Raw genomic sequence first — 26,726 nt, 5'->3', positions numbered from 1 at the left:
AACCATGTTTTCATACACAGGCATCCTCAGTCTACTGGAGCATGGAGAAGAATATACTTTTTCTCTTCCTTGTGCATATGCCCGGTCAATTTTGACTGTTCCATGGGTAGAACTTGGTGGCAAAGTCAGTGTCAGCTGTGCAAAAACTGGGTATTCTGCCAGCATTACCTTTCATACTAAACCATTCTATGGTGGTAAACTGCACCGGTAAGAACATTTTAATGGTATCTGGTTCTCATTCTTCTCTTTGATTTTGTGTTATAATTCCTTATTCTTTTTCTGCTTTGTTTATGTAGATGGGATTATATTTTTATGTTTATTTTTTATTTAAAAATTTATCTTTCTAGACATTCTGGAAATAATAACCTAGTTTTAAAAATATTAACACTATTAACATATTGATTCTTAGAAAATTTTCCTGATGAAGTAACTAATGACATGTAGAACAGAATTTTTAATAAATGAATATACAAATCTCTGGCCCAGTTCTGCCTAAGAGGAATTATTAATACTGAGAAAACTTTCTTGATAAAATAGCTAATGATATGTAGAATAGAATTTTTAGTAAATCAATATGCAATATCTGACCTAATGTTGCCTTGAAGGGAATTCAGATTTGGATCCAGAACTCAGTAATCATTGCTTTTGCCACAAGTTAGGGTGAAAATATGTCTAGTATAAGAAATAGTTCAAGAGGGCTGGGGATGTGGCTCAGCGGTGGCGCGCTCGCCTGGCATGCGTGCGGCCCGGGTTCGATCCTCAGCACCACATACCAACAAAGATGTTGTGTCCGCCGAGAACTAAAAATAAATATTAAAAAAAAAAAAAAAACTTAAAAAAAAAAAAAAGAAATAGTTCAAGAAACACAATTAAAGTTAGTTTCTTTAGACACCAATACTGAATGCTGGCTTCTGTCTGAATTCATCTAGGAATTAGCCAGTTATAATAGTTCTTTCATGCTTTGTATCTTCAGCACTTCTCCAGATTACCCAAACTACATGAAGACAAATTTTTCAGTAAGATCTTCAGAAGAATACTGATTCTTTCCTTAAGTGTTTTGATGTCTATTCTGACTATCCTGCTATAAACTTTTTTTGGGGGGTGGGGGTAGGGATGGTACTGGGTATTGAACCTGGGGTACTTCACCACTGAGCTACTCAGCCCTTTTTTATTTTGAGACAGGGTCTTGCTAAGTTCTTGAGGTTGGCCTTGAAGTTGAAATTCTGCTTCAGCATTTCAAGTTGCTGGTATTGTAGGCATGTGCCACTGTACCCAGTTTTTCCTACAAATTTTTTTCCTCTTTCCATAGTTTTTTATTAGTACAATAATAGGATTTGTTATTGTGTATTTGAACATACACATAATATTTTTTAAAGTGATGCTGAATTCTTTTTTTTTTTAGAATTTTTAATATTTAGTTTTTAGTTTTCAGTGGACACAACATCTTTATTTTATTTTTATGTGGTGCTAAGGATTGAACCCAGCGCCCTGTGCATGCCAGGCAAGTGCGCTACCGCTTGAGCCACATCCCCAGCCCTACACATAATATTAATAATATAAGTTAGCCAATATCACTTCCCAACACTTCCTGCTCCTATAAACTTTTTATTGAAAAAAATGATATATATACAAAATTGATGCATTTTTGCCAAAGAAAAATTTAAGCACTTTGAAGTAGACACAGTATATTAGTAGGCCCAAAACCTGCCTCATTCCCTGTTAACAGTTTCTCTCCCTCTCCATCTGCTTCTGTCTCATGTTCACCACTTACACCCCTCCTACTTGAGGTGGTCATTATACTGATTTCTAAAATCATAGATTACTTTTTGCCACTTTTTCAATTCTGTGAACAAATGACATTGTACACATATATTATGTTCTCTTTCATATCTAACTTATTTTGCTCAGTGTTATATTTTTGAGATTCATCCATGTACACTTGGAGTTTATGCTCCTTACAGAGGATCACATTCCATTGTATGTCTATGCCACAATCTATTTTTTTATTCTAATGTTGATGGGTATTTGAAATTTCTAAATTTTGGCTATTACAAATACTGGTACTAGAACAGTATTTGGTGAACATATGTGTGAATGTCTGTTGAGTAGATACCTAAGGATGGAATTTCTGGGTTCATAGGATTAATAAGTTGAATTTTATTAGATAAAAAAATAATTACTGCCAGATAATTTTAAGTGGTTATATCAAAACACACTCCAGTTGTATATGAGACCTTCATTTGCATATGGCCATATTACTTCACTGGAAGACTGGTACTCAACAGTATTGAAGGAAGTACAAAAAAGCTAGGTTCTGAGGCATTGAATGGGCCTTTAAAATATAGATTTCAAAACACTGAAATAGCAAATATTAACAAAATACATAAGCATAACCACTAAGAGATTTTCAGAATAATCATTTTCATTTAGAGAAGATATTAATGTGATCACATTTTATTATGAGTGCTTCTTCTCACTCCTCTCATCATAGTGATCATAGGATTCAAGCCTTAAAACTAGAAGGGACTTGAAAAGTCACTAAAACAGAATTCACTAGATGCTTAAATCTTTTTGTAACATTTCTGGTAATTGATTTGTTCAATCTGTGTTGGAACATATTATTAGCACAGAATTCAATATGTAAGGCATCCCCTCATTTATATAAAGCTAGAGCTGAAATCTATATCCCCATGACATTCTTATATTGGTGAAAATGGACTTCAGAGTCTCTGCTTCAGTAGACGGTCTAGGGGAAGTAAAACTGCAATAATAACTTTTCCAAATCCAGCTGTTACTGTCATATTGATAATTTTTAGGGGGACATGTAGTTTTTATTCTCTTCAGTTTATTTTCTGGATAAGAAGCTGTAGAACAACTTTAGTTGTCCATTTTGCAAAGTATTTCCAGGTTCTAAAACTTCATTCTAAGAGTATATATGTGTACATATGTATATTTGTGTGTTTGTGTATGTGAATTCCTATATAGCTCATATTATCTAAAACAAGATTTTTTGGAAAAACACATTGTTTATATACAAACTTGTTTCTTTGATTATTTCATCTTATTTCCCCCAAATGGCTGTGAGCTTTTTGACATACCTGTTCTGTTTGGAGGCCTCCATTATAGGAAGTGATATGTACATATTTACATGTTTTTCTTGGGAAATAGGATTGAGTATGAGTTTCTTTCCTCTGGGAGATAGAGTCTTGTCTGCACTGTCAAACTGTAGCTATTCACAATAATCCTTTAACCACTACTAGTGAACTTCTTGGATATGAATCATTGGATTTGGAATTTTAGATTGTACACGATTGATATCTCCTTTCTCCTCTAGCATAGTCCTTCATAAGTTTCAGTACAGCTATGTGGGCTCTCATTTTTCTCTTCTGTGAGTTTAATATCTTTATTTTTTTAATAGTCACTGGTAACAAGAGGTAGTTTTGCTATTAGCATGTTTTACCCACATAACTGAAATGAAAATCCTAGAGGCACATGTGAGAGTAGATCAGTAGACATTAATAGCAGTGTACAGTGTACAGTGGCGATCAGCCTAGAAGGAAATACTGAAGATTGTAAACACCAACATACATGGAAATTTGTGTCGGAACATTTAATTGTATCTAACTAAAAATCTATAAACGTACCATCATTTCTTTAACTTTCAAATTAAGTATGTTTGTTTATATTCTCATTAAGCCCTTGCCATGATTTCTTTTAATCCTGATGTAAGAATTCCACACAATATTTTTTGCCAGCTAGCATTCAAAGGCATTTTCTTTTTGGTACCACCCAAGTAGTAGTGAAAATACTCTAGATGTAGATAATTGTGGTAATTTAGCCACTGTGTACATTTATCAGCATTAATCAGGCTATACACGTAATATGAGTATTTGTTACATGTAAATTATATTACGATAAACCTATAAAAGTAGAATAAACTGAAGTTATTGATGACATACTAAGTAAATAATGATCTTTTTACTCAGTAAAATAGTCTATGCTTTTTTAAAAAAACTCTTCAGGACCAAGGACCAAACTCAGGGCCTTGCACGTGTGCTAGGCAAGCTCACTGCCACTGAGCTAAATCCCCAACCCCTACTCTAAGCTTTTTTTTTTTTTTTTAATGTATTTATTTGTTCTAATCAGTTATACCTGACAGCAGAATGTTCTTCAATTCATTGTATACAATAGAAAACAATGTTTGACTTCTGTGGTTGTACCCAAAGTAGGATTTTATGCTTCTTGAAGACAAAATGATTTAGATTTTTCATCAGTAATATTTACTGCATACTTACTTTTATTTTCTGATCTAATCTTTGTCTTGTCATTAATCTTACTGTAAAAGTCTGAAGTACTTGCTCAATTATATAGTAAAGGTCTTTATAACCAGGCATGGTGGAGCACATCTATAATCCCAGCAACTCAGGAAGCTGAGCCAGGAGGATCACAAGTTGAAGGTTAGCCTCAGCAACTTAGCAAGACCCTGTCTCAAAATAAAAAGGGTTGAAGATGTGGTTCACTGGTTAAGCATCACTGGGTTCAATCCCCAGTACCAAAAAAAAATTTTTTAAATAAAAATAAAGGGTCTTTATAGTTTTTTCTAATATGAGTTATCTAATGTTTAATAAACTAAGAGTTCCACTTGAGGCTTTTTCATATTGATTTTATGAATAGATATCTCTCTAGGAAGAGACTCTATTTATGAATAGATATCTCTCTTCAATAAATAGTTATTGAAGACTTCCCTACATTCATTATCTTCAAAGTATTACACTTCAGTGTGAATTCTCACAAGTTTTGCAAGTATGGCCCTATGAATAAAGAATTTCCCATTCTGATTTCATTCAGCTGTGTCTTTAGTGTAAATTTTCTGGTGCTCATTAAGAGACTCTCTCCTGTCAAAGAGTTCTCTGCCTTCATTACTTTAGGGCTTTCTCCCCAGTATTAGTTGTCTTGAATTTGTTAAGGTCAAAGCTTCCTCTGAAGGCTCTTCCACAATGATTTCAGAAATAGCATTTCCCCCCCTTTGAGTCTGGAGACTGCCATTCTTTGAATCCTTTTCTAGGCTTCCTGTCCTAGATCAGGAGCCCCAGGTTTCTGTGCTATACAGGTGCTAAAAAAAAGTCATAGGGACAACTCTTAAGAAACCAGAAAACCAGGAAATGATACATGATCTCTTGACATTGATGAGGACCTCACTAAATTGCTTAGACTGTGTTGGAACTTATTATATTCCTACCTCAGACTCATGAGCCACTGGGATTACAGATTTGTTTCATCTCACAGTGAGTGTCATGTGACTCCTTTTTAAAAAAATTTTTAGTTGTAGATGGACAAATACCTTTATTTGGTTCTATTTTTTTTTTTGTTTTATTTTTATGCAATGCTGAGGATAAAATCCAGCGCCCTGCACATGCTAGGCAAGCACTCTACTGCTAAGCCACAATCTCAGCTCCTCATATGGCTCCTTTCTTAAGCATCTGACTGTCCTTTGCTCAGTTGCTTCTCTGTGAAAACACGGCAATGAGAAGAAGATGGATTCTCATCTTTCTAAAGCAGTCCTGTGTCTGATGCGCTTGATGCAATCACACGACCTATGCACTAGTACAGAAAAACCCAGGGCCTTGCACAGACCAGGTCTCTACCATTTAATTACATCCTCAGCTTCTTGAATCTTACTGTTCAAATATTGGATCGACTACAGAATGTTCTTGCAGATATGATTTGGTGTTCTTGCTGCACCAATAAGAGACTTCAGGGTCAAAGGCAGTCCTGACTCTGTGCTGAGAAGTCTATGGCTACACAGCTTTCCAGAGGGATCTGTATGCCTGTCTAGCACATCAATTCCAACCACATTCAGGTTCATACGGTTTGGGTATTTCTGCATTACAGCTGTTGAAATAGTTTTCCATGGGTCGAAGATATGCTCCAAGGTCCAGAGCTCAATGGTGCCAGTGTAACAATCCCTGTTCCAGATGTGCTGGGGGACAATGAGGCACTGAGGCATAATGTCCTGCTCCCCCCACCCCCCCCCCACACACACACACCTGGCAGGATGCACAGCCTGCAGAAGCCATCAGGTCCCAAGAGAGGATGTCCCAAAGTGCAGCCCCTTAAATGTTTATATTTTCCTAGTTAATTGTTTTCTTGTATGGTAAGTCTTCATTTAAATATTTAGTGCTTTATTTTTATTTTAATTTAGTTTCTGAATACAAAAATTTTTAACATTGATCATTTCTATATATGCGTATTTTAGAATACTTTTATTTGTAGATAGACATAATACCTTTCTTTTTTAAATTTATTTTTATGTGGTGCTGAGGATCAAACCCAGTGTTAGGCAAACACTCTACCATGTGAGCTATAGCCCTAGCCCCTATATATGTTTTTAATGAAAATTGAAGCATAATTTATTATAAAATGAAAATAACCAGATTATTTATTGTTTTTACCTAGAGAGTTTTAAGCCTGTGTTCAGTAACTTGTTACTACACAGTAACTATAGAAGATACTCAAACTGGTTTACCACTGAAAGAAGATCTACCACAAACATTGTGTTAGGGAGGTATATAGATCCATTATTTCCATTCTTACCATTCTTGCTGTAATGTACTACATTTGAAGCATTGGGAAACTCTGATGTTTCATTTCCATTTTTTCCCTCCATCCCATCCCACCCTGCAATATCTTTTTCCTTTGGATCTAATGCTGCATAAATATGCATTGTCTCATGCCTGGATGCTGTGCTGAGCGGTAACAAGTTGTTGCTTTTGTTATCTGTTATAGAGCTGCTTGCTTTAAATTAGTAGATCCTGAATAACTTTTCTTGCATGTCTAACATAAAAGCATTTCATGTAAAAAATAAAATAATAGCAACTATCAAAGTGGAAAAAAATAAAAAGAAATAACATTTCCCTCCTTGAGTTTTCTGATATCAATGAAGCTGGAGCTCTCTGACTGAAGCCTTGACCACATTCATTACATGTTTAGAGTTTCTGGACTATATGAATTTTCCTGTTTTAGCATTAAGCTAAATCTCTGGTTGAGTACTCTCCAACATTAATAAGACATGTTTTCTCTCCAGCATGAACTCTTTGGTGTTGGTGTTGTAGAAGGAAGAACCACACTTAATACATTTTTAGGATTTTCTCTCATATGAATTATGTTATCTAAGGGCGGGATATTGATTAAAGGTCACACGTAACACATTTCTTGAGTTTTTGTCCAGTATAAATTCTTTCATGTTGTTTAAGAAATGCACAATTAGAGTTGCCTTTCAGTTTCCACCTTAGTTAGTTTTTCCCCAATATGCTTAATGAGGGCTGGGGTTGTGGCTGAGTGGTAGAGCACTTGCCTGGTACGAATGAGGTGCCCTGGGTCTGAGCCCCAGCACCAACACAAAACCAAACCAAAGTATGAATGTGCTTTATTTTTATAAATTTTTAAAATAAAAATAAAGCTTTTCCATAGGCATTTTCTCCAGTGTGAGTTCTCTCATATCTATATGGTGTAAATAATGACTGTAAAATTCTTCAAAATCATTATAATTCTTCATAAGGTTTTTCTCCTGTGAACTCTACTGGGTCAGTTAAGAGAGAAAATCCTTTTTAAGGATTTCTAAGATTTATTCCATCCTATGGGTTATCATGTGTTGCACTAAGATTGAGCCATGAATGGAAACTTCATATTCGTTACAATTCCAAAGGTACTTTTCCTATTCTAAATCTACTAAGAAGGAAATAAGCTTTAAAGCCTTGTCCACAAATATTCATTTGTATTTGCACAAAGGAATTCTTTGATGTTCTTTTCCCACATTTAGTACCCATAGTGTTAACCTCTATTGCATGTTAGAATTTTCTTCTTTTCCAACAACTTAACTACATAGCTATTCTGATTAATTTTTAACCCTTAGTTACATTTTGAACACTTGATATATTGTTTGTATTTATGCAAGTATCCCTTTATAAGAACTTAGGTGTAGCAGGGGTGGTAGCGCACGCCTGTAATACCAGTGGCACGGGAGGCTGAGACAAAAGGATTGTGAGTTCAAAGCCGGCTTCAGGAACTTAGCAAAACCCTGAGCTACTTAGCTGTCTTTAATTAAAATACAAAAAAGAATTGAGATGTGGTTCAGTGGTTAAGCATTCCTGGTTTCAATCCCTGGTATAAAATAAAGGGCAAATAATAGTAACTTGGGAAAATATGCCACTAAAAAGAACTTAGTTACAGTTTTAAGCTCAACTTTTTTCCCTAAATTCAAAATAGCCAAACCTTTTACATGAGTCATTGTTTTATATTACCTTAAATTATGATATATATAAATTACAAGAAATAAATATATTTCTAGGACTCCCTAATGTAGAGAATCAGAATTCATCCCTTCAGATCTTATCTTTGCTATGATAGGTAACTCCTTCTGGAAAATTATCCTGCTTAGAAATTTGCTCTTGGTTTTTAAGTTCTGCTTCAGTGGCAGGTGTAGAATGGAGTGAGGGTGGGTAGTGAGCTGAGATTAGAAGTTAGGATAGCAGTTGTGCATTCAGAATTGAGAGACTTCAAGAAGTAACTAAAAGGATGTAGAGGGGAAAACAAGGTGTCCATAGTAACTTAGGCTGATGTCCTGGTTATCTACAGCTACAACAAACTTTAAAAACTTTAAACAACAAACTTTAAAACAACAATTTGTTATTATCACGTAGACTTCAACTTAGTTATTCCAGTTGGCAAATTTCATGTGGTTGTTGCCAGATGTTAGCTGGGGCTTCAGTCAACTAAAGATTCAACCTGGCTGGAGATCTAAGGTAGCTGACTCACATGAGAGGTAGTTGATTGGCCTTTGGCCAAGTGGGTAGCTGGGGCTGTCATTCAGAGGACCTACATGAACTTTCCCATGTGACTTGGGCTTTTCCCAAGCAACTTGAACTTTTTTCCTGGCAACTTGAAGTTAGGTTTCTAGAGGCATCATCCCAAAGCAAGCATTCTAAAAGCTGTACTGTAGTGGGAATTGAATTGTACTGGGGATATATGTAGCTCTGAGCTACATCTTCAGTCTTTTTTATTTTGAGACAGTCTCACTAAATTGTTAAGACTGGCCTCGAACTTATGAACCTCCTCCCTTTGCCTCCTGAAGAGCTTGGATTTCAAGAGTGTACTACCACACCTGGCCTTTACTGGCATTTGATATCTGTTTTTCTTTTTTATTTCTTTTTTTAAAGACTACAAATAAAGGCTGGGTATGTAGCCCAATGGTTGAGCACTTGCCTAGCATGTAGGAGGCCCTGAGTTCAATCCTAGGACTGCAAAAAAAAAAAAAAAAATGCTTATGACCAAAATCATAATATTATCAGGTGGACATCCTTATTTTTGTTAATGAGCAGATATTATATTTATCTCCTTATTTGTTTATTTGTTATTATTTACCACCTTATTGGCTTCTTTACCTTCCCTACCATTTATCTTCAATGCACATTTGTTGGTCTTATAAATTGGAAGTGTAACACTTTCTTCCAGGATAGTGTGCATGCAAGCATCCTCTTTCTCTCCTTGGCATTCATATACTCACTGTTTCCCCAATTCTTTAAGGAATAATTATAGTTGATTACAAAATTTCCTCATCTTCTCTATTCTGCCATCTCTGAAAACGAGTGATTTTACAAGGTTGATGTTAGAAATAGTTTCCTGTTCTTAACACCTTTTCTTATTTGATTTTACAAAATTTGTAACTTCTTTTATGCCTTTATTTAATGGTCATACCTCCCTCCTTAGAGATAGCCTAGTTTTTTATAGCTGTCTGCAATTGGAGCAGATGCATTATCTGCTGTCTGTATTTGGTATAAATATATTCCACCTGACTTCCCTTACTTCCTCATTTTCCACAGCTATCTCTGATGTGACCAAGTGAGCCTACTTAATATTCATGGTTTCCTATCCATTTTCTGGTCCCATTTTCCATGTTTGCTTAGGATGATTATTATATATATGATAATTATCTGAAAGTAAAATATGTATCGTGTGGTATAGTATCATCAAGATTTTAGGATGATTTATGTATATATAACTGTATACTAGAGATATGGAAAAATAAATACTCTCTCTGCCCTCAGGAAGCTTTCAGTTTCCTGTTAAAACCCAGGATACTTCTCATGGAAAGCATTTTTAGGGAAAACTCATATAATAGACAGTTAGAAATAAAGTCTGTCATTATAATAACCATAAAGATAACAAAGGACAGACATACTATGAAGCTAGGATTAGATAATTGCTGTACCTAAAATAAGTTTTAGCTCTGACTCATCTGTTAAAAAAAAAAACATGAGGGCTGGAGTTGTGGCTCAGCGTAGAGCACTCACCTAGAACACACAAGGCACTGGGCTTGATCCTCAGCATTACATAAAAATAAATAAATAAAATATTGTATCCAACTACAACTAAGGAAAAAAAAATAAAAAAAGAAAGAAACATGATGCTCAACATACTTCTCATTTTCTGATAAAGGAAGCATATCACTTTTTCAAGAAAGACCAAGTATTTTCCTGGCACTGACTTCAACGGAGTTTGTTACACATATGCTTACATAGTGGCATTGAATGACATAACAGATAGTGTCTTCTTCAATACTTTTTCATAAAGTGTAGTTACCCTTCCATTAGAGTATTTAGTCTCAAAAATGTAAAAGGTTGTGGAATTTTCAGAAATAGACAAGTTCTAGTTGTCTATTAGAAAGTGAGAAAGCAGGGGCTGGGGATGTGGCTCAAGTAGTAGTGTGCTCGCCTGGCATGCGTGAGGCATTGAATTTGATTCTCAGCACCACATAAAAATAAAAAATAGAGATATTGTGTCCACCTAAAACTAAAAAAATATATATATTTTTTTAAAAAAAGAAAGTGAGAAGGCAACTGCTTTGTTATCATTTATCCTCGCTTTAGCGATGAATAGGATAATGGTTTAAAATTTAGTTTTTTGGTAAGTATCTTGAGGATAGTACATTCTCTGTTCTGTCTCATTCATTGTTACAAGATTTACAGGCTTTAGATATCATTGAATCTTTTTAATAAAGAGGACCTATCAGGGGCTGGGGTTGTGGCTCAGCAGTAGAGCACTCACCTAAGCATGTGCAAGGCACTCACTGGGTTCAATCCTCAACACCACGTAAAAATAAATAAATAAAAGTTTTGTGTCCAACTATAAAAAAAAATACTAAAAAATATTTTTTAAAAAAGAGGACCTGTCAGTTGCCTCTGCAATAAGTGATCCCCAGTTTTGAGAACTTACCTCATAGTAGGTGTATTAAAATGTTAGCATCTTAATAGTACTCATGAGTAGCCAACGTCTCAACCTGTTAGAGTTATTTAATGTCTTTATTTGAATGTTTGCCTTTGGTTTTGGAAGTTTATAGAACTGTTTTATAATGTATACTTAGCCATTCGATCAAATTGTTTCTTAAAATCATGCTTGCCTTCATAAAGATACTTATCAAAAGCAATGGTTAAATGAAGAGTAGAATTTATTTGAAGTATATTCATTTCAAACCATAACAGTCATGTAAAAAGCTAGAAAACTAATAACCCGGTTATTGTCAGGTAAGATAAATGGCTATTTTTAAGAATCACAGAGCCTAGCATGAAAAGACATATCAAAGTTGACATGCCAGAAAAACCACAGCTTTTGATCCCAGCTTTAACTTTTTGTCGCCTGAGTGGCCACATGTAAAAATATACTTAAAACAAGTAAATAATTTTTTTATAAACATTATCTAAAGTCTCTCAGCCTTGTTGAGGGAGAGGTCCATTTTATAGATGAGGAAATTGAGACTCTTTAAGGCCCTCAGCAGAACTAGTCTCTCTGATTCATATACCATGATCTTTTTGCTTGGACTGTAATGCTTTTAAAGAATTGCAAAATTTTTCTCATTTCTCCCAAGATTAGGAAACATTTGCATAAACTAACTTTTTTTTTTAAGTTGTATATGAACTCAATGCCTTTATTTGTTTTTATGTGGTGCTAGGATTAAACCCAGTGCCTCACACTTGTGAGGCAAGTGCTCTACCACTGAGCCACAACCCCAGCCCTAAATTCCTAAACTTTATACTGTGTGTTTGGGCAGGAAGCCCAGACTACTACGAAGAAGCAAAGGTTGGCTGTGAGCAGAGCTGAACTTCATTTCTTTGGGTATTTCTCTAATTTCCCTTTGTCTTGTAAAATAATTCTCAAATATCACTGCTACAAAACCATGGTTATGTCAGTCTTGAGGTCAAGTTGTTTTGAGGAAACTTGTACCTCCAAGTATTGTAAAGACTTGAACTTTAGAGTTCATTTGGATCTATATTTAAATCCTGACTCTACTGTTTACTAGCTGTGTGATTTGGGGCCGTTAATCTAAATTTTTGAGCCTTTGTTTCCTCATCTTCAGAAATATAATAGTTATAAGCCTTGAAAAATAAATTATGTAAAATGTTAGCCTATTGTAAATGTTCAGCAAATGCCAGAAACATTGACCTCTTGTGTATGTTTTTGTTCCCACTTACTCATTCTGGGTTGTGATATTAATTTGAACATATCTTTTAAGCTCTTTGAGAATTAATCTTATTCATCAGTTGAGACATTTATTAAACACCTATTTACTAGACACTCTGCTAAGTACTAATTGGGCATTCAGAGATGAAACCCATCCCATGCTTGATGAGAGCACATAGTCTTTTGGGAGGGTATGGCAAACTCAGATTACCATATGATTAGTATGGGCTTAGGCCAGAAGATAAGAAAGGTGGTGCTTGAATTGAGACTTGAAGGATATTCTAGGATTATAACCAGAAAGGAAAGACGTTTCAAGTAGAGGGATTAGTATGTTGGTATGTAAAATGAGTTAGATGAAAATCGTTGTGAAAGTTCTTTGTGTATTTTGAATTAGACCAGAGGGTGGCAGTCTATAGCCTTTCAGCCAAATCTGGTCTGACATGTTTGTGTAAATACATATTTTATTGGAACAGAGCCTCGTCTGTTATTTTACTTGACATCTCTGAATGTTTTCATTCTACAGTGATAAAATTTAGTAGCTGTGAAGAGATAGTCTGATCTGAGAATCCAAAGAATTTTCTTTTTGGTACTTTATAGAAGCTTGTTAACACTTTATTAAATGGTTGTGAAGAATTGTTTTTAGTAAATTGAGGTGAAGTCCTTCTTTCTTCTTGTGTTCCTTTGCAGGGTTCCTCACAACCAGCCTCTGGTATGTGTGGCTTCTGTCCCCTGCCCCAGTTCTCTTTGTGCTGCTTTTGCTGTGCATGTGCTCTAAGCACTCTATAACCCAGCATTTATGAGCAAAGACCTGATTATTTATTCAGTGGAAAGGCTTGTGAGAGATAAGGATAATGGCAGTAAAAGAAAGACCAAGTAACCCAGGTGTGGTCATGCTCACCTGTAGACCCAGCTATTTGGGAGGCTGAAGCAGGAATGGTTTGATTCCACTCTGAACAGCATTAGCAAGACCCTGTCTTTAAAAAAAAAAAAAAAAGATCAAGTAAGACAAGTAAGAAATAGATTATTATTCCTCAGTCCTGAAAATGTAATTCTGGGTTGGATGGAGAAGGGAAAACATATGTGTGCAGTGTCATCTCATGTGCTATTTGGTTAGAGATAAGTTTTCAAGGAAGTGGAGGATATTGGCAAGTGGGATCAGAAGACTTGGAAGAACATCATGAGAAACATTCAGTCTGTCAAGAAATCCTTAGCAGTGCAATTATTTAAGTTCATATACCTCAAAGCACAACCCCAAAGTTCCCACCTTATGGTAAGCAAACAGATGATAATCATGATGTGTCCAGTGACTTACAATTACTCCTTTTGATTTTGAATATTTGGTTTGCTCTTGCATTCTAAGCCCTTTTATACCTTGATCTCTAAGTTTCGGCTCTTGGGTCATTTATTTGTTGATCTCTTTATACCTCTTCTTTGAGCTCTGAGTTTGCTTACAAACTGACTAAAAACTGTGGGCTCCCTAAATTCCACTTTGTCTTTCATGTTCTGTTGGCTTATACCTAACAAATGCTCATTAGGAGTCCTGTGCTGATGCCTTTGGTCTGTTAAACCATATAATCTCTGGAACACTAATTATATCTTAACCTTTGCCATTGTTGCCTGAGTTTTGACCCTCTTTTAATCTGACCCTATCTAATCTGATCTGTGTCCTAATATTTCATTAAAAATTATAGACCTAGTCTTAGCAATTTAGCAAGACCCTGCCTTTAAAAAAGAAAGACTGGACTGGGATTATAGCTCAGTGGTAGTGCACCTGAACCCTTGTATTTAATCCCTAGTACCAACCCCACCCCCCAAAAAGAAAAGAACTCGACAATTATGTATAATGATAATGCCATAATAAAAAAATAATTAGGCCTATTCCTATTCTAGCCTTCATTTGACCTGCATCAGTACAACTGTCTTTTTGTTAAATAGCCAGATAATTCTTCATTAAAATTGATCAACAGTGTTTAAGGTCTCTGAGTTTTATATTGATAGTGAAATTTTTTATACATTTTTGATTTTTCTGTTTTAGACAAAGGATTTTAAAATGTTTAATGTATCCTTTTATATTTTCTATACTTATTGATTTGTCTAGATTCTACATTTAATTTAAAATTATGCTTATATGGTGTTTTAGTCAGCTTTTTCACGGCTGTGACCGAAAGACCTGATGAGAACAATTAGGGGAGGAAAAGTTTATCTGGGGAGCTGGGGTTGTGGCTCAGCAGTAGAGCGCTGACTTAGTATGTGTGAGGCCCTGGGTTCGATCCTCAGCACCACATAAATAAATTTTTTTAAATTTATTTTGAGGATTCTGGGTTTCAGAGGTCTCAGTCCATAGGTGGTCAACTCCATTTCTTGGGCACCTGAGATGAGGCAGGACATCACGGCAGAAAGTATGTGGTGTGGGAACACAGCTCAGGATATGATGATCAGGAAGGAGAGAGAGAGAGAGAGAGGTTTCCTCTCCACGGACAAAATATAAACCCCAAAGGCACAGTCCTAATTACCCACCTCCTCCAGCCACACCTTGCTGTTTACCACTCAGTTAGTTAATTCCTGTCAGGGATGAATTCACTGATTAGGTTAAGGCTCTCCTAACCCAATCCTTTCAATTCTCAACTTTCTTGAATTGTTTCACACATGAGCTTTTGGGGGGAACCTAACACCTAAACCATAACGTTTGGTTTAAATACAAAACTTGATATATCCAGAACTCCAGATTTTTAAATAGGACTCGTAAAAATAAATTGAATAGATTATAGTGTCCAAACATTTTAGACTGTAATACAGAAGGAAATGTTTAAGATCATACTTTATTTATGGTAATGAAGTCTGTGGTTTGATGCCTATTATTCTTTTTGGAGGTTTGCAGCGGGTACTGTTGATTTAACCCAGGGGCAATTTACTACTGAGCCACATCTCCAGCACTTTTTATTTTTTGAGACAGTGGCTCACTAAGTTGCTGAGGCTGCCTTGAACTTGAGATCTTCTTTTGTAGCCTCCGGAGCCACAAGGATTACAGATGTATGCCACCATGTCTGGCCTTGATGCCTAATATTCTATCTAAAGACTAAAATTGATGTTTGAAAAGAAATTATCTAGGAAAGTATTATGAAATTTACAAGGAGTTTGTTTGATGCCCACTAATTTAAATGAGCTCTGTAACTTTTTTAAACTGAATATGCAGGCTGTGTTCTTGGGCTCAGAACCTAAGAAATCAATTTAGTATCACTTATCATTATTAGAATATATCTTTATTTTCTGCCTGCTTCTAGGGTTACAGCTGAAGTAAAGCATAACATTACCAACACTGTGGTATGCAGAGTGCAAGGGGAATGGAATAGTGTTCTCGAGTTCACTTATAGCAATGGAGAGACAAAGTATGTGGACCTGACTAAATTGGCCATAACAAAGAAAAGAGTAAGACCGCTGGAGAAGCAGGATCCATTTGAATCCAGGTATGTCGTCCTTTTTTTTTTTTTCTTTCTTTCTTTTTTTAATATATATATTTTTAGTTGTTGATGGGCCTTTATTTTATTTATTTATTTATATATGGTGCTGAGAATCAAACCCAGTGCTTCACACATGCTAGGAAAGCGTTCTATTACTAAGCCACAACCCCAGCCCCAGTACATTATCTTTGCTTCCATCCAGGAAACTTAGAAGTTCTGGATCTTAATCTAGGCCTTTTAAATAATTTGTTACCTCGGATAAGTCACTGTACCAGTTTGCATCAGCTTCCTTCTCATCTAAATTAAAAAGATTGAAGTGATCTGATGCATTTAAACCTCTTACCAACTAATGCATTATATCAAATATTTGTAAACTGAACAAAAATATTAACAACATTAAAGAATCAAAGGATTACTATCATTATCATAAAAGCTCTTACTAAACTGAACAAAAATATTAACATTAAAGAATCAAGGATTACTATCATCATCATAAAAGCTCTTACAAATCATTAGCAAAAAGGAGGACACCTCAATAGGAAAGTGGACAAATAATACAATAGGATAATTCACAGATACAGAAATGCCCACTGGGGAAGTCAGAATGGCAGTTATTAAGAATACAAGCAATAATAAGTGTTGGAGAGGATGTGGGGGAAAAGGTACACTCATACATTGCTGGTGAGACTGCAAATTGGTGTAACCACTTTGGAAAGCAGTGTGCAGATTCCTCAGAAAACTTGGAATGGAACCACCATTTGACTCAGCTATCCCACTCCTCAATCTACCAAAGGACTTAAAATCAGCATACTATAGTGACACAGCCATACCAATGTTTATAGCAGCTGAATTCACAGTAGCTAAACTGTGGAACCAACCTAGATGCCTATCAATGGATAAAGAAACTGTGGTATATATACCACAGTGGAATATTACTCAGCATTAAAAGAGAATAAAATTATGGCATTCACAGGTAAATAGATGGAGTTGGAGAATATCATGCTAAGTGAAGTAAGCCAATCCCAAAACTAAAGGCTGAATGTTTTCTCTGATTAGTGGATGCTGATCTGTGATGGGGGCGGGGCATGGGAAGAATGGAGGAACTTTGGATTGGGCAAAGGGGAGGGGTTATGATGGTAGGAAAGATGGTGGAATGAGATGGACATCATTACCCCAAGTACATGTATGATTGAATGAATGGTGCGTCTCTACAATGTATACAACCAGAGAATTGAAATGTTGCATTCCGTTTGTGTATGATAAATTGAAATGCATTCTGCTATCAAATACAACTAAGTAGAACAACAACAACAAAAAAGAAATGCCCACTGGGGAGAGAAACCATTTAAAGAGATAAAATTAATCAATAAAACAAATGCACCTAGTCATATTCTTCTGCCTTAGCCTCCTGAGCCTCTGGGATTACAGGTATGTCCCACTGTGCCTGGCAGTTTCATTGATTTTTAAGTGTTTTTAAAAATTGGTTTCTGCTCTTTTTTATTTCATTTTTTTCTACTTGGTCATCATTTGCTAGTATTTTTTTCTAATTACTTAAACTGGCCGTTAAACCAGTGGTGAGAAAACCTTTCCTGTAAAATAATAAAGAATAAATTTAAGGGCCAGATGGCTTCTGCCACAAATATTTAACTCTGATGTTGTAGCATGAAAACAACAGACACAAATAGACAATAAATAAACAGTTGGATCTTGTTATGTTAAGTTAAAAATTTATGTACAAAAAGGCCAGAGTTTAACCCTTGAATTGGTTTTCTTTTTTTCTCTTTCTTAAACGTTTAATGCTATATATTTTCCTCTAAGGACTGTTTTATTTATATTCTACAAGTTTTGATGTTTTCATTTTGAAATATTTTCTGGTTTCCCTCATGAGTGATTGATAGACTGATTTTATGCAGTGCTGGGGATTGATTCTAGGGCCTCACACACTTTAGGCAAGTCCTCTACACTGAGCTATGTCCCCAGGTCCTTTTTTTTAAATTTGTTTTTGACTTATGAAATTATTTTAAAATATTATTGTTAATTTCCAAATACTTGGAGGTTTTCCAGAAATCTTTTCATTATTCATTTCTAAGTTAATTTTATTTTGGTCAAAGAATGTTGTTTTAGTCAGCTATTTCACCACTATAACCAACACAGTTGTAGCAGAGGAAATGTTTATATGAGGGCTCACAGTTTCAGAGGTCTTAGTCCATAGAAGGCCAGCTTCATTCTTCAGAGCTCAAGGTGAGGCTGAACATCATGGCAGAATAGTGTGGCAGAGGGAAGTAGCTCACATGTTTAGGAAGTAGAGAGGACTCTACTTGCCAGATACAAATATATACCCCAAAGACATGCCTCCAATTCCCACCTCCTCCATCTACACCCTACCCCTTCAGTTTACCACTCAGTTAATCCCTATCAAGGGATTAATTAATCACTGATTGGGTTAAGATTCTCACAATATAATCATTTTTCCACTGAACCTTCTTGCATTGTCTTACATGTGAGCTTTGGGGGATATCTCACATTCCAAACCATAACAAATGTACTTTGTATGATTTATTACTTTAAATTTGTTTTTAATCCTTTAGATTTTTTTTAAGTATCTATTTATTTTTATGTGGTGCTGAGGATTGAACCTGCACATCCTAGGCAAGCACTCTACCACTAAGCCATAACCCCCAGCCCCTTAGATTTGTTTTATGACCCTGAATGTTTTTTATCTTGGTAACTGTTTCCTGTGTACTTGACACAAATGTGCTTTCTGTTGATATTGGGTGAGTGTCCTATTAATATGACTTAGGTCAAGCAAATTGGCGGTAATTTTCATGTTCTCTATATCCTTACTGTAATTTATTCTATCAACCGAGATCAGTTATTGAAATTCCGATTATTATTAAATATTTTTCCTTACAGTTCTGCAAGTTAATTTATTTTACTGGAAACCCTATTGTTAGGGGTATATACATTGATAATTGGTTTGTATTATTGATGTATTGATCCTTGATCATTATAAAATGTTCTTCTGTCAGTAGTAGTCCTTACTTTGAAATGTACTTTGACATTAAAATTTCCACATTTTTCAAAAAACACAACTTTATATATAAAGATATGTATTTCCACATTTTTTTAAAAACACAACTTCATATATAAAGATACGTTTTATAAATTATAAAATTATTAACCTGTTTCATTATAGATTCAACTGTATTGGTAACTCTCTTGGGTGGTACAATCATTACAATAATCATTTTTATAATCTTTTCCTCCTACCTTAAGGTACTTCTCACCCATTTACAGTTAACTTCATTCTTATCCCCAGATCCATGTAATCACTAATCTACTTTCTATCTCTGTAAATTTGTCTTTTCTATATATTTTCTATAAATAGAATCCTATAATCAGTATGCCATCTATTATGCTCTGCCTTCTTTCTTTAGCATAATATTTTTGAGGGTTATCCGTGATGTAGCATGTATCAGTTCACTCCTTTTTATTGCTAAACTATGTGTATCCCATTGTGTGGATATATTATCTTTTACATATCAATTCAGCAGTTGATAGATATTTCCAGTTTTAAGCTGTGATGAATAATATTGTTGTGGAAACTTTGTAGAAATTTGTGTGAATACTTTGTTTTCTTGGATAAATACTACACGTACAGTTGCTGGGTTGTATGGTAGTTTTATGTTTAAACTTTGGAAAAACTGCCAAACTATTTTCCAAAATAACTATACCATTTTACATTCCTACCAGCAATGTTTAAGGTTCTAATGTCTCCATGTCTATGCTAATAGAGTCTGTATTATTTGGTTTGTTTGGGGGTTTGTTTGTTTGTTTGTTTTGGTCCTGGGGATTGAACTCAGGGGCACTCAGTCACTACTGAGTCACATCCCTAAACCTATTTTGTATTTTATTTAGAGACAGTGACTCACTGAGTTGTTTATGCCTCACTTTTGTTGAGGCTGGCTTTAAACTTGCAATCCTCCTGGCTCAGCCTCCTGAACCGCTAGGATTACAGGTGTGCACCACTGCACCGGGCTGTATTATTTCTTATACCCATTCTAGTGGTATGAAATAAAAATGGTTTTAATTTATATTTCCCTAATGATTAATGAATGGTATTGGCCATATTTTCAAGGACTTGTTAGCTATCTCTCTTCATTATGAAATGTGTTTTTATATATTTTACCCATTTTTTCTATTGAATTGTCTGTCTTCCTTTGGGGTTGTAGGAGATCTGTGTAAATTCTAGATTAAAATTCTTTATTGTACATGTATTCTACAACTTTTTTCCTAGTCTCCTACTCTTCTTTTTTGTATGTGACTGGTGGGTGAGATTGAACCCAGGGGCACTTCAAGAACCACATCTCCAACTTTTTTTCCTTTTTATTTTGAGACAGGGTCTCTCTAAGTTGCTTAGCATCTCACTAAGTTGTTGAAGCCTCTAAATTTCAATCCTCCTGCCTCACCTGCCCAAGCTGCGGGATTACAGGCATGCACCACTGCATTCAGCATTTTTTTATTGTGTTTTTTCAATATAAGTTTTTACTTTTGATAAGGTAGTATTATCAATGGGTTTTATGAATTGTGGTTTTGGTATTGTACCTAAGAAATCTCTTGAAGTCTCAAAGATTTTCTCCTATAAGCTTCTCTTTGGTGTTTTAATGTTAGAAGCCTTACATTGAAATCTATAATCCTCTTTGAGTTAATTTCTAACAGTGGTGTGATATGAGGATCTAATGAGTTCAGCTGTTTGCATGCATGTCCAGTTGTCCCAGCACCATTTATTGAACAGACTATTCTTCCCTGATAGAATTATTCTGGTGTTTTTCATTTGCTTGAGTTTTCAACTTCTCCCTTCCTATGGCCTGTAAATTCTCTAGGCAATAAGTTGAAGCACTCATAGGATTCCCCTCATTAGTTTGCTTCTCTCAAAGACCACTGTGCAACACTGACTTTTGTGCAATACTGAAAACCAGTCCTGATATTTCATCATGTTCAAAAATACAAATGGGCCAGGCATACTGGTGCACCCCTATAATCTCAGCCGCTCAGGAGGCTGAGGAAGGAGGATTATAAGTTCAAAGCCAACTTCAGCAACTTAGACCCTGTCTCAAAGTAAAACAGAAAGGGATAGGGATGTGGTTCAGTGGTAAAGCACCCCTGGGTTTAGTCCACAGTACCAAAAAGAAAGAAAAGAAGAGAGGAAAGAAAGAAAATTAGTTTTAATTTTAAAAGAAGCAAAAGCAACCTGAATATCAACCTTAGGGCCATAGTGTCAGTACTGTGGTAACTCATAGGCATAAAATTGCAGATTTGATTTAGCAAATGTAATTTTTAGAAATCATTGTAATTTTGAGGCTATCACCCTATTTAATTATCTTTTAAAAAACAAATGTGAAATATGCAGTTTTTGGATTTTAGGCGATTATGGAAAAATGTGACAGACTCTCTGAGGGAATCTGAAATTGATAAGGCCACAGAGCATAAACGAACACTGGAAGAACGGCAGAGGACAGAAGAAAGGCACCGTACTGAAACAGGCACACCTTGGAAAACCAAATATTTTATTAAAGAGGTATGTTCTATAGGAATTCAGGCTAAAATTCATATCTCTGCTTAGAACTTTGGCTTACCAGGCTTTGTTGAATTGCTATCACTTATAAGTTTTATTTTATTAATTTGTTTACTAATATGTGGTGCTGAGGATTGAACCCAAGGCCTCACACATGCCAGGCAAGTGCTCTACCACTGAGCCATAACGTATACATTTTATTTTTAAAAATTAATGTCCCTCTACTCTCCCTCTGAGATAAGTAGACAGATAGATAGATAGAATAGAGAGATAAAATAGAGAGAGATAGATAGATGGATCTTCCATTTTTCCCCCCATTTGCTATTAAACACTTCCCATTAGAATCTATCGGTTTTATCTTCTTAAGTGAATGTTTCAAATTTCCTGTATGTAACACAAATAGGTAGTATATATGCTAAGTTTGACCCTAGAATGTACCTTGGATAGTTCATTTGCCATTTCTAAGCTAAGTTTCCCCAGCTATAAAATGTGAGTAAATAAGCACAGTGTGAAGATCAAAAAAGAAAATGTGTACAAGGGCAGGCATTTGAAGGCACAGCCTTTGAGGACTTACTGAAAAGAGCTCTGTCCCTTCCTAGATGAAGTTGGGCAATTCATTTAGCTTCCCATAGCCTCCATTTCTTCATCTGTAAAGTGAGGTGATCAGACAGCATGTCTTCTCTTCTAAATCTAACATTCTATAATGTGATTAGCTGACATCTTTTTGGAACAACATGAATTACGATTTATCCACCAGGTGATTTAATTAACAACCTTGTGGTTGCTATTGTGAAGGAGAAATTACTGTGATAGGAAGGAAGACTTTATTCAAGTAGCTCAGTTGGTAGAACGTTTGCCTTACATGTATAAGGCACTGGGTTCAATCCTCAGCACTACATAAAAATAAAGAAATAAAATAACGGTATTGGGTATGTCTACAACTAAAAATATATATTTTTTTTCTTTTTTAAAGATTAGTGCAGTAGAAGATAGATTGCACTCAATTTTGAAAACAGTAGTAACAAGTGGGGAATTTGAGTTAGTTGGGGTGAAGGGGAGGATGGAAAATTATTAAGAGGTACTTATTTATTTTTGAGAGTGAAGTGGGAAGGCTTAATTAGATATCAAGGATGGTGTATTCTCAGTAAATTGGTCCTCAGGATTCTTTGCTAAAACTGGGCTCAGTAGGTCAAGGATTGAGGCTTATTCAAGAAGACAACTCAAAGGAGTCTGACTAGTTTGGTTAAGGAGGGAATCCTTGTCACATGAGCCAAATAATTGCCATCCTTAAATCATTTTTTGGAAGAAGGTAAATAGAGTAAATACATAAAAAATATTTTTAAAAATACAAATAAATTGACAGGTGGCCCTGGGAGGTGATCAGTCTCTCATTCTGTCTTTAGGAACAGGCCTTTCTATAATCCTGGGTCCCCGGACCTTACCTTTTCCAGAGACTGCACAGGAATTATTAAAGAGGTATGTTCTATAGGAACATACCAGAGAGTCTGGGTGTTGGAAGCTGCTCTATCCAGTGCAGGCTCTCTAGGTGAAGGAGATCCCAGAATTCTCTGGTGGAGCCATCCTGTTTGGTCTGAGGGGCACAATGGACTTCAGCGTGAACCACCCGCCACACAGGTCTCTCAAGACCAGCACCGTCATCACATCCTTGCCAATACACCAGAAATATTAGTAGTTAGATCCTAGGAAAGTTCTTTACAATCCAAAAGGCAGAGTCTCGATGAGTTGCTTAGGACCTCCCTGAGTTGCTGATGCTGGCCTTGAACTCATGATCATCCGGTCGCAGCCTCTGGAGCTGCTGGGGCTACAGGTGTATTCCACCATGCCCAACCTTAAACACAGTTTTTCAGGGTGATTTTTTGGTAGCTGAGACCACTGTGAAGCAACAGCACTTTGTACTCACATAGTTTATCATGAATTTTGCACTGCAGACCACCTTGCAGTTGCTTTCATTTATTACTAAAATCATCCTTTGTGACTTATGAAGTTCTTCTAATTCCTAGCATGATGGGACATGCCAGATTTCTCTTACTCCTTCTTTTATTTAACATATTTTATTAAATGGTTGTTTGTTTCTGTATCTCAGACAAATGTAAGCTTCCAGAAGGCAGAAATGTGTTGTCCATTTTTGTTCTCTGTTGAATCCAAAGCACCTACAGCAATACCTGGAACTGTAAATATTTGTTGTTGCAATGAATTAGAACAACACACAAAGGATATGAGAAAGATTCCTAAGGGCCAGGATGGAGTTGCATATCTCAGAGTAACCATGTATCATAAAGTATTTTTGTAGAATAAATGCCCCCAGCTCCAAATCAAACTATTATTTTTACTACATTAAGGAAAATTTATTTTTCACTTCCTAGTTTGTAAATGCTTTTGGATTCTGTTACTTTCTGTTTGTAGAACACTGCCTCAGCTTTCCCCCATGAGCAGTTTGAAACTAGTCTTACTTCCTAAATAAAATTGAGTTGGCTCCTATTCAAATAAATAAATAAATACAAATAAATTGAAGGACACACAGGGGTACAGACATAGGTTCACATCTGACTCTGCCTAGTACTATAAACAATGAACTATGATCTTCGCTACCCTGATCTTAACTCTGCTAAGTTCCTACCCAGTGAGCTGAAGCCCACATTCACTATAGCTCTTCTTTCTTCACTTTACTCTTCTCCCATTTTTAGTTCACTCTTTGACTCTCTGTCTCCTTCCAGTATCCTATTCATAGGACCCAAAAAAGTCAGAAAGAACCAAAAAAACAGCATTTGGATAGTATAGATGCCAGATAGGAAAACAGCTAATACCTTCATGACATTTCTTTGCTATCCACCTGTGGCCCATAATTGAGTGAGCCTCAATCTGTAGCATCTTGGCAAAAATGGCAGAATTGCTGCACGTGACTCCTGCAAAAAAAAAAAAAAAAAAAAAAAAAAATGTCCATAGGTCACAACCTAGGTTCTCCTGTACTAGATCTCACACAATTCTAGCTAAACTGACATCTTAAGCACAGACACTTTATTACTTCACAAAAAGTTGTCTTATTAAATGATAAAATAGAATTCCATTTCAGTGAAGATGTAGTTCTAGTTTTGGTTTTAATTTTGAAAATATTAGCTGAATTGTTCTTCCCCTTCTCCTTATTTCAGGGAGATGGCTGGGTTTATCACAAACCCCTTTGGAAAGTAATTTCAACAGCACAAGCAGCAGAGTGACACATGCTCTCTTAAGACTTGACCAAATGAGGTTCTTCTCTGTTTACCCTCAACCTATCGGGACTGGATTCATTGCACTGAGTGACCTGCTTCCTGATTGCACAGACGGAAACTAACTGAACATGAATATACCTACTTGGGCACTATTATACTGCAGCAAGACCAAAGTGTTAAAAAAACACGAGGGACCTCTCACCAACCTGTTCATGTGATGTGAGCAATACCATCTTAAAACCTTTTACCTGAATTTTAGATGATTAATCTTTCATCTAGTTCCTGGTCCTTAAAGCTGTTTGAATACCTATTTTTGCACAGGGGCAGCGGATACACACAACAGTGAGGACTCAATGACTTTGATTTCTTTGTAGTGAAAAGTGAAGTGTCTTCCAGAGTTTGTGTTTTGCTTTCTATCCATAACTGAAGTATTCACTACTCTTATAAACCAACCAAGAGGAGGAAGAACATGACCCAGAAGTGGATTCAGCCGTTGTGCCTGAAATCAGTGTTATTTAAAAAAAAAAAAAAAAAAAAAAAATCACCAGATTGTAGTAACAAGGCATTCTTTTTCTTCAAAAAGACTGTGTGCCTGTGTCTGAGGAACTTATCCATTATCCACCTCTGTTGGAACTCTTTTAAAAAGAATATTTATAAATTGATTAGAATTATAACCATGGAGAATTTTTTCTTCTGAGCATTTTAATATACTTGAAAACAACCTTGACTTGAAAAATTTCAGAACATTTTTCAATATCTAGTTTTATTAAATATTACACTTGAGAGACAATTTTTTAAATGTGTTCATGTCAATATGATGAGATTTTGGCCTTTTAAGAACTAAGGCATTAAAGAAAATAGCAAATATTGAAAAATAAAACTGTTACTTTTTTTTCCTTATCTTTTTTTCACTTGCAGGTTAATATTCAGTATTATGTACTATCCCTCTGAATAAGTTTGCTTATTTTACCTCTGTTCATTCAAAAGTTAAAACAAATGACTATTTGTATTTGTCAGTAATTCAGTTATACATGTATATGTGACTGAACACATGGAATGTATGGTTTTATTTTATTTTCAAGTAAACTTAAATGCTGAGGAAAGTATGAAATAAAAAGATATCAGGAAGTTGTATTCAGGTACAAATCTTTTTTAAAATCAGTATTTTATTGAGGTTGAAGAATTGCTGGCAATTAAAAGAATAGCTCTAATTATGGTTTTCATCATTCAGTCAAGTATTTATTGAGTACCTGCTTATGGTGCTCAGCACTTGTTACTGCAAGCTACCTTAATTTTCCAAGAGTGGTGCCTTACTCTGTTTCTTCTGATGTGGTCTTCCAATCAGTGTGCATAATATGTACCTGTTATTCATCAGCCGTGGTAGATGGCTGTGTCTGTTGCATCATCATAAGAAGTTTAAGCTTTGTGCTCTGATAAATTGTGTTCTGTTGGAGGGGTGATAGTAGGATGAAAATTACAAAACAATTTTTTCAACAAATTGTAAATTATAAGAAAAAGAATTGTTTTGTGTACAACCATTTTAATGATTCCCTTTCATTTTTTGCTGTGAAATGCACTGAAAACTCTCAAAGTGAGCTATAGTTCATGTGTTGAGAAAATTGAAAAATAATAAAAGTAGAGAGCAATGATGCATTTGTCTGTTTTATGAATAGAAAGAAAAGGGAAGTTTCATTTAGTAGAATTATTGCCCTGCTCATTGCGGAACCATCAGTTTTTCTCTTTAAATCCTTACCTTCAGGAATCTCCAGCTTAGCGTGTAATTTAATGAAAAATTAAAATATTTAGCCGATTTGCTTATGTCTATTCCTAGTAGCTCAGGAGGCTGAGGCAGAAGGATCACAAGTTTGAAGTGAGCCTCACTCGGCAACTTAGGGAGACCCTATATCAAAAACTAAAATGTTTGCTGGGCACAATGGCCCACGCCTATAATAC

The 26,726-nt window shown here is 35.5% G+C and overlaps 1 protein-coding gene across 4 annotated transcripts in view; it reads left to right on the top strand.

The window, feature by feature from the left end:
* The window catches only part of Osbpl11 (oxysterol binding protein like 11), an 80,713-nt gene extending 54,291 nt beyond the window's left edge, over positions 1 to 26,422 (top strand). For all 4 annotated transcript variants that reach the window (XM_026395530.2, XM_026395511.2, XM_026395504.2 and 1 more), the window contains exons 11-14: positions 21 to 207; positions 15,795 to 15,977; positions 21,396 to 21,549; positions 24,714 to 26,422. In XM_026395530.2, coding sequence (XP_026251315.2) covers positions 21 to 207; positions 15,795 to 15,977; positions 21,396 to 21,549; positions 24,714 to 24,779 — 590 coding nt within the window. In that variant the 3' untranslated portion in view covers positions 24,780 to 26,422. The remainder of the gene's footprint in view (positions 1 to 20; positions 208 to 15,794; positions 15,978 to 21,395; positions 21,550 to 24,713) is intronic.
* The last annotated feature ends 304 nt before the right edge of the window (positions 26,423 to 26,726 follow it).

This window comes from Urocitellus parryii, chromosome 2 (genome assembly GCF_045843805.1).
Source record: "Urocitellus parryii isolate mUroPar1 chromosome 2, mUroPar1.hap1, whole genome shotgun sequence".
NCBI lineage: Eukaryota > Metazoa > Chordata > Mammalia > Rodentia > Sciuridae > Urocitellus > Urocitellus parryii.
The sequence above is the reverse complement of the archived record's forward strand: the minus strand, read 5'-3'. Positions and strand labels throughout refer to the sequence as shown.